Source organism: Sceloporus occidentalis, unplaced genomic scaffold (genome assembly GCF_023333645.1).
Source record: "Sceloporus occidentalis isolate IW3139 unplaced genomic scaffold, rSceOcc1.0.p SCAF_3, whole genome shotgun sequence".
NCBI classification, from domain to species: Eukaryota; Metazoa; Chordata; class Lepidosauria; order Squamata; family Phrynosomatidae; genus Sceloporus; species Sceloporus occidentalis.
In genome coordinates this window covers 12,391,562-12,405,670 of record NW_028316983.1, presented here as the reverse complement: position 1 = coordinate 12,405,670, position 14,109 = coordinate 12,391,562, and the positions used below count along the sequence as shown (strand labels likewise).

At 42.1% G+C, this 14,109-nt stretch overlaps 1 protein-coding gene across 2 annotated transcripts in view; it reads right to left on the bottom strand.

Moving 5' to 3' along the window:
- CABLES2 (Cdk5 and Abl enzyme substrate 2) overlaps window positions 1–14,109 on the bottom strand; it is a 57,584-nt gene that overhangs the window by 9,755 nt on the left and 33,720 nt on the right. The window contains exons 2-4 of one of the 2 annotated variants that reach the window (XM_089513655.1): window positions 10,752–10,844; window positions 8,245–8,322; window positions 483–615 (exon numbers count right to left, since the gene is read on the bottom strand). In XM_089513655.1, coding sequence (XP_089369781.1) covers window positions 483–615; window positions 8,245–8,322; window positions 10,752–10,844 — 304 coding nt within the window. The remainder of the gene's footprint in view (window positions 1–482; window positions 616–8,244; window positions 8,323–10,751; window positions 10,845–14,109) is intronic. The other variant, XM_089513656.1, reaches the window with a different exon arrangement.

The window sequence follows — 14,109 nt, the reverse complement described above, 5'->3', positions numbered from 1 at the left end:
GGCTGGATGGCCATTTGCTGGGAGTGCTGTGATTGTGCCTTTCTGCATGGCAGGGGATTGGACTGGATGGCCCTTGTGGTTTCTTCCAACTCTATGATTCTATGAACTAGGCTTTTTTGTTTAAGTTAATAATCACCAGCCTCCCCAAAGGTCATGATACTGTGTGTTATGTGCCTTCAAATCACCTGTTGATTTATTGCCCCATGAGTTTCACAGGGTTTTGTTAGGCTTTTGCCTGTTTCAGCCTCTGAAATATAGCCTACAGTACCTGGTATTTGTTGGCGGTCTCCTATCCAAGTGCTAACTAGATCTGACTCTGCTTAGGTTCCAAAATAGGATCTGGTGCCTTTAGGGTATTAGTATTAGTATAATCTGCTCAATAATCATGGCAAGACAAATAATACTATGAATGATATACCTACATTAAATCCTGTCTCCAAAATTCTTAGTAGAGAACTATGATACATTTAGGAAGTCCTTACCTTGCCATCAGCTCCCAGCTCGACACCTTCCATTCCTAGCACCATTTCAGTAGAGACTGAAACACCACCAGAAGGATGTCTTTGTTTCTGCCCCTCTATCCTCAGTTCACTGTTAAGGGCAGAATTGGCAAGACTGAAATTAAAGCTGTTTTTGCTAATCCTGGCCAAAACCATCTCAGTCTTTTTTCCCCTTTAAATACAAACAAACCCATACACATTTCAAGATTAGAAGGGCAATTCCCATGTCTTCTCTGCTCCCATAAACAGTTTTGTGTGTAGTTTTTTAAAAAGACCATTTAAAAAAACAAAAATGGTCTGTGAACTAGCAGAGAAGACGTAAGCAACAGCCAAAGTTCTTCCTATTTTTAAAAGTAACTCAGAGATAATTCATACATCTGCACACACAATGCTCAAGTCCATAAGCAATTCCCATGATAAGGTACAACATTTGAGCACGTCACCTGGGCACAATACAGACTTTGAATGTGGAAGTGGGATGACCAAGGAGAAAGCAGCAAGCATGAACACTGCAGAATACACACAGATGTGGATTGAGCAATGGGAATCCATTTGCAGGAAAAAACATCTGTGAACTCTGTTCTTGGTCTTTAAGGGGGAAAATGTACAAAAGAAAGTGACTTCCTTCTGTTTCTTAATGACATAGAAAGCCATGTTGGATTAGACCACAGACCTAACTAGTTGTATTTTGATCACAAAACAGCTAGCTAATTGTCTGTGGGAAGTCCATGCCACAACGCTTGTTTGTATTCTCCAGCAATTGCTATATCTCTTATAAAGGTACACTGTCATTGATAGCTCCCTGAGGTGTCACCCAGTGTGGTCTGCACACCTCAACAATGCCCCCTTTCCCATACATTTTCCAGCTCTACAATATCTCTTTTCATCACAGGCCTGTTTGGTGAGAAGAGAGCCTTCTCAGTGTCTGTTCTCAGGCTGTGGAACTCCCTCCCACCACAGATTCCGTCGGCACCACCTTTGCCCTCTTTCTACTGGCAGTCCTTTAGCTCTTAAATCCATGTGGCAGAAGGTTCTTTTAATGGACTGCACACTGTGCTTTAATCATTTAAATAAAATTTTAAACATGTGTTTTAACCTGTTTCTAAATTTGTACTTTTAACAGAATTGTGGGTTCAATTGTTTTTAATGTTTGTACAACAACATTTTAGCTGTACTTTGTTTTAACCTGCTGCGGGCCATCTTGGGTTCTATGCCAGGAGAAAGCTAGCATATTATATAATAAATAAATAAATAAATAAATAAATAAATAAATAAATAAAGTGCAGTGACCACAGCCAACAGACTATTTCAGGTGTAGCCACACCACAAATTTGACGAAGGGCAGTATGACCTCAGCAAATTTATTTTCTATTCATTCTATCATTCTGCCCAACACAGAATGTTCTTTTTTGTGTTTTAAACAGCCCCTGCATGTTGTGCTGACATTTTCATCCACCCATTCACTACAATCCCCTGATCCCTTTCTTGGTCCATCACTGTCAGCTCAGATTCCATGAGTGTGTACTGGATGCTGGGATTTTTTATGCCAGTTGTTTATATTAAATCAGACAGCATACACACATATTAGAGAATCAGCATGGTGTAGTGGTTAGAGCACTGGACTACAACTCTGGAGACCAAGGTTCAAATCCCTGTTGGCTATGGAAACCCATTGGGTTACCTTGGGCATATCATACACTTTTGGTCCCATTAAAAAAATATGATAGGTTTGACTTAGTGTCACTGTAAGCCAGAAACAATTTGAAGGCACACAACAACAACATGCATTACTTTACAGTGGGTTACATTAAATATTATCAAAAATCTTCTGATGGAAGAAGTGCACTATTGTCAAAAGGTGGTCGAGTCTTTTCCACTTTATTGTTGTTTCCGACTTACAGTGACCTTAAGGCTGACTTTCTAAAATAGAGAATATAATGCTTCCTCTCTCAGGGATGAGTTAACAGTAGATATAGGGCTTGAACAGACAAGCCACAATAAAGCTGCTTTGGGTCACTTTGGAGGTATGCTGTTTAAAGGATGCATGCGTCCTAGGAGGCCGGAAGGCATGTGAAAGCCACACTCCAGTCCTAAGGACTGCAGCGCAGCTTTGGTGCAGCTTCTGGCCTCTTAAGAAGTGTGTGTCATTTAAACAACATACCTCCAAAGTGACCTGAAGCAGCTTTATTTTGGCCTGTCTGTTTGGACCCTTAGTTAACAGTAGATTCCTCCACTGGCAGGGGATTGAGCTAATAGTCCATGGGATCCCTTCCAACTCCAATTTCTATGAATCTCATTTGCCCTTATTGTCTTTTCCCCCCAGATTGAAGTGATCCTTTTAGAGGTCTTAGTAATTTGTTTTTGTACTAGCCACCCAACCATTGCCTCGGCTGTCTCCCACCAGTGGTGGCAATACATTGTGGAGGGACATAGGAGAGGTCCTGCTCTGCAGTGGTACCCCTGTTACGGAATATCCCCCCCCCCACCAAAGGCCTGACTGGTGCTTAACATTAGTGTCGTTCCAGTACTAATTCAAAATATGGCTTTTTATTAAAACCTTCACAGCATAATTATTTTATCCTATTTGCACAACTGTTATGGCCAGTATTATTTTAAATTGTTTTAACTGGTTTTAAATTGCCTTGTTTTAAGTGATGGACTATTTTTAGACTTTTAAATGGTTGTTGTTATTTATTGTCTCAGATTGATTTTATGTATTACAGGACAGAAAAATAATGAAATATAAATAATGAAAAATTAATGAGGATAATCCATTGTAGGGAGGTGTAATTGGAACATATAGTGGTGGTTAGAGGATTGAAAAAAGTCTCATTTTAATGGGAAGTAGGGGGGAGGTAGGGGATAGAATATAGGCTATTAGGGTAGAACTTTTTTCCACTACTGTTTTTTTCCCTTCTCCCCCCCCCCCCCTTTTTCTTCTTATTTCATTTATTTGTTACTGTACTTATGCTCACAATATACTTTTTAAATTTTTAAATATTATAGTTTAATTGATTTTATTCTACAGAACACTATGTTAAGATCATCAGACAAGATGGGATGAAAATATTTTGATAAATACATCAACAAACGTTGTAATTTCACAAATCACTTCTAATTCTGTTCATTCATGGAAAAGTTGAAAAACACCAAGCTATTTCTCTCCTGGGACAGCTTGAAGATAGGCTAAAGCAGCTGCAAAACTGGCCACATGCCCCCAGAGGGTGTGGGGGACATTATGAGTTGAAAACAAGAAGAATGGGGGCTCAAAATGGCCCTGTGGCCACATGTAGCCCTTTCCCAACCTGATCTAAATCTTAACTAACCAAACATGAAACATACAAGATGTATCCACCTCCACAAATGGTTAATCAGTAGCTGGTCTGAATTTGTATTTACACAGTCATCTGGGATGTCTAACAAGAGGTCACTGTTCACAGCACTGATACCTCTCCCTGCTTCAAAACCCACCCCTCCACCCCCTAAATTCTAATTATCTATTTCGTTTTCAGCAAAGCCAAGCTCTTTTGGGTGACCCCTTGCAGTTTTCCCATCAAGCCAGAAAGAAGTTTCCCATACTCTATTTATAGAAGGAACATCTGTATGTGGATTTCTGTCTTAGAAAACATCCATTTCCTTCTTCAATATTCGATGTGCAGGAAGATTGAGTGACGAGATTTTTTTAAAAAAAGAATTCTTTTCTTTTGGCAAGGCTGATTTAAGTGTCATACAGATGAGCTAGTAGGTGTTCAATGATGTGAGGTATCATGAGGTCCTGACAAGTGAATTTCTGCTGCTCTCCATGTACTTAATACTAGCATAAGTCACTGTGTTACACTTAGCATTATCTGTACTGGGGAGAATTTCCATACATTTTGACCCCACTCTAGCTGTGATATGTCTCAAGTACAATGTCCAAAGAGAGCCAATATGGTGTAGTGGGTTGAGTGTTGGGACTACAACTCTGAAAACCAGGGTCTGAATTCCTACTCAGTGATTGAAACCCACTGGGTCACCTTGGGCAAATCACCCTGTCAGCCCTAGAAAACCCCATGATAGCCTTAGGGTTATCATAAGTTGGAAAACTAGTTGATGGCACACAAGAACAAAGGATGCTAAAAACATTATTAAAATTTGTTCCATTTATATCCCACTTTTCCTTCAATGAGGTCAATGTGGTTTATATGGCTTTTGTCCTCTACATTTTACCCTCTCAACAGTCCTGCAAGGCAGGTCAGGCTAATTGGCTCAAGCCCATGCACTGAGTTTTATGGCTCAGCTATGTGCCTGGATCTCATGTCCTAGACCTAGACCTACATCCAACCACCACACCACAGTGGTTTCTCTATTAATATTAGATGGGATATTTGTTGTTGTTATTGTTGCTGCACCATGGTGGAGGATCAACTGTCTTAAGTTGCCTCTATTTTTCTAAGGGGAGAAAGCGTTTTATCTTGCGTTCCTCCCAGAGTGCTCTTTATGCAGTCCTAATTCAGCTTCTGTTCTAAATAGCATGTTTTGACTCCTTGGGCATTTTTTCCAGAGACAGCCTAGTGGAATGCATTCTTACTATTAAACTGTTAAGAAGAGAGCATGTTTTCTTGCGTTCTAGGACCCCACGGAGTCCTTAAGTAGAAAAGGCTTTATATATAACTACTTAGGCCCCATTCATACTGGTCTAAAAGACCTGGAAGGAACTGGGCTGATCCGGATGCCCCTCCCCCGAATCGCTCCGTTAGCAAGTGCCCACTACAAATTTGAAATCGAATGCATTTTGACCTGCAAATTAGAAATCGAATGCATTCTGTGTCTGCTGGCGAGGTGGCTGCTGCCAATCAAGCTATCGTCATGGTGACGTTTGCAGGGCATCGGGGAAAGTGTCCTCCCTTTTTAAAGAGCCAGGCACAGGGGTTTCAGCGGCTGAAGCAGGGAGAGAGATGCCTCTCTCTCTCTCTCTTTTTATAAACCTGTGGGCTTTTGGGTCAGATCTGCCCCTGTCCCAGGCAAAGGATGGGATTGCCATGCATTTTTTTATGCTTTTAAAAGCAACATTAGCTTTCCCTTTGCTTCCCTTGCTGTATCTGCTCAAGAAGACAAACCATGCGCATATTCGCTCCAAAAAAATTGTTAAAAATGTAACATTGATTGTTTGCAACATTTGTAGCTTCCCCCTCTGCAGAAGGCAAGGAGATCCAAGGATATAAAGTGCAAGCCCAGCTCCATCTGCCTCTGGAATACAAACATAATGTATTCAATGCGCATATTTGCTCAAAAAAAATTGTTTTAATTTGAAAAGGGGGGGGGGGGGTTTGCCTGACATGAGCTCCGTTCGTGACCTGATTTTTTTCCTCCTGCAAGGGAAGGAATGCCCAGCGACAGAGGGCTTTGGGCAGGGGATGCAGGGAAAAGAGGCTCCTAAAGAATGCCTTCCCTTGCTCTCTTCTTCCCAGGACTCTTTCCTCCTCCCCCTCCCCTCTGATGAGGGGAGGAAATGCCTTGCCCTTTGCCCACCCTCTGACCTAAATCCCTCCCTCAATTTGCCTCGATCGTGATCGAGGCCAAGTTCTCATTCCCAGGACCCGGGGTTTTCCAAAAGAAACGGTATTTGCGCCGATTTCAAAAACACCGCGCTAGGGGCCATTTAACACGGAACGGGTGTGCAAGCCCCGGATTCGCTTGTGTGAGATTCGGGGTGAGTAGGAACTTCACGTGATTGAATCGGTTTCAGAACCGATTTTTTTTTGTAATGTGAATGGGCCCTTACATTTGAGGTACAGCTGTTCACTTTCTCCTTCTCAGTACCACTCAATAACAGTTTTGTTTCTTTTTTGCCAGACTGATCTAGTGGTTTGAGCATTGGACTAGAGCCCTGGAGACCAGGGTTTGATTCCTCACTCAACCCTGGAAACCCACTGGTTCACCTTGGGCAAGTCACACACTTTCATCCCCAGAAAACCCTGTGCCTTAGGCCATAAACTGGAAATGACTCAAAGGCACACAACAACAACATACCTCAGTTAACAAAGCCTCCAGCAAAAAAGTGTATTTTTATGCCTGTTCACCTTGTCCTTCGAAAGTTTTTTGGGGGATACTGGGAGGATGGTGAAGGAGAGGAGAAACACAGACTTGGTTTGCAGCAACATGTCTTCAGTAAACAATGAAATAAACTCTGTGCTGGGAAAGAATGGCATTCTTCTCTAGCTGATCCTAATGTACCTGTGTGTGCCTGCTTACAAGGTACACAGAAGCTGCCTATAATATCCCTTACTCAGCCAAAAAGTAAGAGAAAAAGTGAGAGAAGATATGCCTGATTCACCAGCCACCACAAACATATTAAAATATCATACATCTGTACGTTTGGCCACCACAATGGAAATCATAAGAAAAGTGGATGCTGGCAAAACAAAAAGTCATCCTTTGGATGCATCTTGAAAGAAGCCTTCAAGTGGTTTGTTTACTTATTTAAGGCTTACCTGACCTGGTTTTTTCATTTCACCTGTGCATATTGTTAGTTTTGTATAAAAAGTTTGGTGAAACATGGCAATATGCTCTTCCTTTTTTAAGTGCAGGAAGCTTTTCCTATTCTTTCCATGTTATTTCTGCTTCTAGTATCAAATTTTTGGTTAAAGAAATAATGCCTAGGAACATATCTATTTCATTAACTGAGAAATATGTGTATGTTAAAATTTCAAAATGTTCTACTGCATTAACATTTGCATTAACCTGTAGAGCTAATGTTCTACCAGCACTCAGGCCACAGGGCTTTTGGGCAGCAATCTGTGTGTGTTTACTTAGGTTTAAGCCCTGTTTGATGTGTTAGAACATGGGTGAGGAAGGCACCTTAAAGCCATTTTAGTAGTTGTATTGTAACATGTATGTTGTGTGCCTTTCAAGTAGTTTCCAACTTATGGCAACCCTAAGGAAATCCTATCTGGGGGATTTTCTTGGCATGTTTTATTCAGAGGTTTGTCATTGCCTTTCTCTGAGAGAAGAGTCAGTGTGGAGCAGTGGTGTAAGTGCTGGGCTAGGACTCCAAGAGACCAGGGTTCAAATCCCTGCTCAGCCATGACAACCCATTGGGTGACTTTGAGTAAGTCCCAGCCTCAGAGAAAAAAAAGAAGAGAACACCCCATGATGCATTCAACTTTAGGGCCACCATAAGTCAGGGAAAAAAACACCATGAAGACATGCATACATGTGTGCACACACAAACAAAGGCTGAGAGAATGTGACTTGCTCAAGATCACCCACACCATGCTTATAAAGAAAGATATTTACAGAAAGATTGGGACAATATCATGTACTTTTCTAAGTGGGATACACGTTTTAATTGCAATAATAATTTTTAAAACAAAATCTATGCTGACAACATGGCACATAATGGAACAGTAAGATCTCAAACAGCACAAGAGTAAATGGCACAGGAGCACAGACACACCTCTATTATGACCCTTGCTAATTTCTGCTTTAAATTCCATTTTAGGTTCCATGCTGAGAGAAAAGTGGGGTATAAAGTAAATAAATGAGTTTTCTTATGCAATCAGTAGGACTAGAGCCTTCAAGGTGACAAATATTTGCCCATTTAAGACTCTCAGAATGTCAGTTGTGTCTCACTGATCAGAGTCAGTGCTTACACAATAAACCTTACCAGTACTGCAATTCTATTTCCTAAGAAAGAAGTGTCATTTTTCAAAGGTAAAATCAATTAAAAATAATTAGTCTAACAAAAATAAGAAATACTCACCTGATCCGTAAACTCTCCCCATAAGGCAAGATTGAAAAAGCCACACATAATGTTCGTTTAGCACAAATTAATACTATCCTGAAAGGAGACAAGAGAGAAGAGTACCGTGAGTCATCAATAGCATTTTGTACCCATATTCAGCTTCCTGCATAAACATTTGGGCTTTCTGTAAGCAGTGGGAACCTAGCCTTTCACTAACAGAATTACACTATTTTGTGCTTGCTTTGTAAGTATAAGTTACATCACGCCAGTCTGAGCCTGGAAGATATTAACCCACCAACCACTGCTGTTAACTTGTTTTCAGTTAGGAAGGCCAATACTTCAGGAACAAAGCTGTAGCTTCCATATAAAAGGCCCTAAAGGTCTCTTAGGGGGCAGAGCTAAACAGGATCTTTGTGTGAGGCCTTAGGGAATCATAGATAACAATTCAAAATAGAAAAGTAACATGCAAACTGTGGACCATGGACTAATTTCAAAAGTCCTTTCTAAGCAACAGAACCTGTCCTTGTTCCAGAGGTCTTCTAGATGGGGATGATGAGAGAAAAGGAGGTGGAGGGAAAAGGGAAGGGGTGATGCAGACTTGCCCATCACAGGAACATGACTTTTGATAGATTTTGCCTAAGGAAATGGGTCCAAGAACACAGGAAAGCATGAAGCTGGTTTCTCAATCCTGGGGTAGAAAATACTAAGCTAGATGGACCAAAACACTGTCCTCCTTTGTGGTTATGACATCTGGTCACCCTAAGAAAGTAGTGATAATGGCATTAACACTGGATGTTAGCATTTGACCATACATAGATGATAATGGCATGATGATGATTATGTGTTGTCATCAACAATTTGAGAGTTTATCACAGGAGGCTAGCAAAGCACAACTACAATAGGATAACAGAATTTTTGGCAGGTCTTTATCACACCTGAGGAAAATCTGTCAATGAAAAGGCGCTCTCTACCAACGACTGAAATACAAAGCAGCAACAGGATAAGCATGAAAGGTTGTGATAAATCATAGAATCATAATAGAGTTGGAAGAGACCGCAAGGGCCATCTAGTCCAACCCCCTGCCATGCAGGAAATCCAAATCAAATCATCCCCGACAGATGGCCATCTAGCCTCTGTTTAAAGACCTCCAAGGAAGGAGACTCTACTACACTCTGAGGGAGTGTGTTCCACTGTCGGACAGCCCTTACTGTCAGGAAGTTCTTCCTAATGTTGACGTGGAATCTCTTTTCTTGTAGCTTGCATCCATTGCTCCGGGTCTTAGTCTTTGGAGCAAGTGAAAACAAGTCAGCTCCCTCCTCAGTATGGCATCCCTTCAAGTATTTAAACAGGGCTATCATATCACCTCTTAATCTTCTCTTCTCCAGGCTAAACATCCCCAGCTCCCTGAGTCGTTCCTCATAGGACATCGTTTCTAGACCTTTCACCATTTTACTTGCCCTCCTTTGGACACGTTCCAGTTTTTCAACATCCTTTTTGAATTGTGGTGCCCAGAACTGGACACAATATTCCAGGTGGGGCCTGACCAAAGCAGAATAGAGTGGCACTATTACTTCCCTTGATCTAGATACGATACTTTTACTGATGCAGCCTAAAATTGCATTGGCCTTTTTAGCTGCCGCATCACACTGTTCACTCATGTTCAGCTTGTGGTCTACTTGGATTCCCAGATCCCTTTCACACATAGTCTCATTCAGCCATGTGTCTCCCATCCTATATCTGTGCATTTTATTTTTTCGCCCTAAGTGCAGTACCTTGCATTTCTCCCTATTGAAGTTCATTTTGTTAGCTGTGGCTCAACTTTCTAGTTTATTCAGGTCATCTTGAATATTGATCTTGTCCTCTGGGTTATTAGCTATTCCTCCTAATTTGGTGTCATCTGCAAATTTGATAAGAATGCTTCCAATTCTGTCATCCAAGTCATTGATATAGATGTTGAATAGCACTGGGCCCAGGACAGAGCCCTGTGGGACCACACTGGTCACTTCTCTCCAGGATGAAAAGGAGCCATTGTTCAGCACCCGTTGCGTTCGGTAAGTCAACCAATTACAAATCCATGTAACAGTTGCCTTGTCTATCCCACATTTTATAAGCTTGTTTACAAGAATGTCATGGGGAACCCTGTCAAAAGCCTTACTGAAATCAAGATATATGATATCCATAGCATTCCCTTCATTTACCAAGCTAGTAATTTTATCAAAGAAAGGGATTAGATTTGTCTGGCATGACTTCTTTCTCTGAAGCCCATGCTGACTTTTTGTGATTATGGCATTGCCTTCTAGATGTTCACAGACTCTCTTTTTAATGATCTGCCAAAGATGCTATTCTCCTACTGTAATTGTGATATACTAACCTTATGTGATAAACTCCTTGGTCAACTGACAGTATTAATAATGGAACACAGGTCATGAAGGCTCACAATTTCTTTCAGGTACCACAGGACTCTTGGCTTTGCTGTAGAAAGCTAACATGACAATCCTTCTGGAACTAGTCAAAGGAAAGTTTACCTGCTGTTCCTTGTGTCATACTGCCTCATGTTCTTAATGAAATGCATCTTCTTCAAGCCCTTGTGTCTTGGAGATCCAGATATGTGCTTGGTTCTACAGAAAGAAAGACAGAGGTAAGCATTCTGGATGAGGGAGAAAAAGGTAGAATAAAAAGGATGCAGATGTTACAGTCGGAATGAACATGCATGCAGGGCCTTAGGTATTTGGCTTGGAAGAGGGTGAAAGGGAGAAAAAGGATTTGCCAAGCATGCAACGAGAGAAGGTTAATGCTGCTTTTGAACAAGTACCTTCGGACACTGGCACATTCCACTATGTCTTCTAAAAACTCTAGAGAGCAGCGCTGGGAGATAAAACGCCTTCTGCAAAAATGCACAACACCACGAAGAGCGAACAATATTAGTTCATGGTCTCCGAGATGAACAAGCTGTCAATATAACAGCATCCGTATACGCTTATGTCTGTTTCCCCCACAAGCTTCCTCAAACTTTCTGCAGGAACACTGTTGATAACAATTTGCTTCTACGGAGAAACTTCCAAGCGTCACTCAAGGAAAATTTGCTCATTGCAAAGTACAGTTTTCTGAAATATGTTCTAGAGCAGGGTTGGGCAACTGTGGAAGGGTAGGGGAGTGCACTAACCCTTGCCCTTGGAGGACCTCACCACCCTACACCTCCTCCCATAAAATAAAATCAATTATTCCCCCCCCCCCCCCAAAATGCCTTCTAGGAGACATGACATGAGAGTCATTCTCAGCATGTTTTGGGACCTTCCTTGACATTTTAGGTCTAGGAGAGGCCTTTTCTTAACAACAGAAGGTGAGCAGAAGTCAAAAAAGGTATCTCCTGGGCATAAATTGGCCCAAGAGTCACACTCTGCCCACCCATGTTCTACAGTATACATTATTTACCCGAGTGCTAGCCAGGCATGTTGGGCCTTCCAGACACCTCACTGGAACTGAGAATGCACCCTAACACAGCCTTATCACTTTCTTGCAGCTACCCAGGTCAGGGAAACATCTATAATAATAGTAATAATAATTTTAAAAAACATATTTCAAGGATTTATCTCTCCTGCTGCCTGTCTCCTCCTTAGCGTACCTTCTGGTTGTCCCAAAAAACAGTTGGAAAATCACAGGTCTAAAAGTAGTCTCTTTCCATTGATAAGGAGCACTGTTTTCTCTAAGATGTTTCTCAGCTCTTCATTCTATTTTTAATGTCAACTGAAATATGCCCATTACTTCAGTGAATTTGGATTACTAATGACCATCACGGTTAGGAACAGGTTCTTATAGAAGCTGCCACTTAAATTTGCTCATAACAATGGTGAGCCACAACCTTCAAGGGTGGAGGAGAGCCATTTTTGTACACAAAAGCTTGCCTTAGATTTATTGCCAAAAATGTTCTTGACAAACATAAAGTCTGTGCACAAAAGAAAAGACAACGATGTATAGGAATGTCGACTGTGCTAAACAAATAAAATTCTGTTCCCAGGAAATCCAAGCACAGAGCTAGAGTTTTATTAAGGCACAAAACACTATAAAAATAAATTACAAGCATGGGGGTTCTGTATAATACAACAGGAATTGGAACAGTTAATAACAAAGATCAAAGTTGAAAGTGCAAAGGCAGATCTGATGCTGAATATACTGTAAAGAAAACAAAAATAATGACCACAGAAGAAATACACAAATTCAATCTAAACAACAAGGAAATTGAAATAGTTGAAGAATTTCCATATCTAGGACCAAACATTGACCAGAATGGAGACTGCAGACTAGGAAGGGGAAGGGCAGCTATGAAAGAACTGGAAAAGATACTGAAGAGCAAAGACATACAATTGAACACTAAATTCAGAATTGTTCAGACTTCTGTATCCAAAATTACCATGTATGGATGCGAGAGTTGGGACAGTAAAGGAAGCAGACAGAAAGAAAATCAACTCATTTGAAATGTCGTGCTGGAAAAGAGTACTTAGGATACCATGGACAGCCAAGAAGACAAATAAATGGGTTCTTGAACAGATCAGACCACAGCTCTCCTTGGAAGCTAAGATGATCAAGTTGAGGCTATTGTACTTTGGCCACATAATGAGAAGGCACGGATCACTTGAAAAAACAATAATGCTAGGAAAGGTAGAGGGTAGAAGAAAGAGAGGAAGACCACAAATCAGATGGATAGACTTGATCAGGGGGGTTATGGGCAAGGGCTTGCAAGATCTCGGCAAGGCAGTGGAGGATAGGGGTTCTTGGAGATGTTTCATTCACAGGGTCACAATGGGTTGGAGGCAACTTGAGGGCACCTAACAACAATAATACAACAGTCTGAATACTCTTCCATCAATCAAACACTGCTTCAATACATCAATTTACCTTAGCTGTGCAAAGCATCAATTGGTTATTTCTAACTGACCCATTCATAGAATCATAGAGGTGGAAGAGACCACAAGGGCCATCCAGTCCAACCCCCTGCCATTCAGGAAATCGACATCAAAGCATCCCCGACAGATGGCCATCCAGCCTCTGCTTAAAGACCTCAAAGGAGAGAGACTCCACCACTCTCCGAGGGAGTGTGTTCCACTGTCGAACAGCCCTTACTGTCAGGAAGTTCCTCCTAATGTTGACGTGGAATCTCTTTTCCTGTAGCTTGCATCCATTGCTCCAGGTCTTAGTCTCTGGAGCAGCAGAAAACAATCTTGCTCCCTCCTCAATATGACATCCCTTCAAATATTTAAACAGGGCTATTGTATCACCTCTTAACCTTCTCTTCTCTGGACTAAACATCCCCAGCTCCTTAAGTCTTTCCTCATAGGTAGGGTTGCCCTAAATGAGGACCTCGAAACCGGTAAAAATGCAGAACAAAATTCTGAAATGTAGGAAACTAAAAAGTGTCCTACATTTCAGAATTAAATCGCTGGCGGCCCAGCGCCCTCCTTCCCGGCCTCTGCGGAGGCCTCAGTCTCCTCGGAGGCCTGGAAGGAAGGTGCGGGGCTGCCGGCGATCGCCGGGGCCTCTCCTCCTTCTTGGCCTCCGCGGAGACCAGAAAGGAGGGAGGAGGCTGCAGGGAGGCAGGGAGGTTGGCACGGCTGCGCGCAGGAGGCGCCGCCTCCCCCTTCGCCTCCTCCGCCCCAGGCCTTGCTGTCCTCCTCTTCCTCTGAGCGGCCATGCGAGGTGGAGGAAGAGGAGGCCAGCGAGGCCCCGCGGGTTGCGGAGCAACCCCGCTGCAACTGGGCTTTTCCCGGTTTTTGGTGGCACCTGTGACGGGAGCGGGCAGGTGCCGCCAAAACCGGGAAAAACCCGGTTGCAGCCGGGTTATGGCAACCCTACTCATAGGGCATGGTTTCCAGACCCTTCTCCATTTTA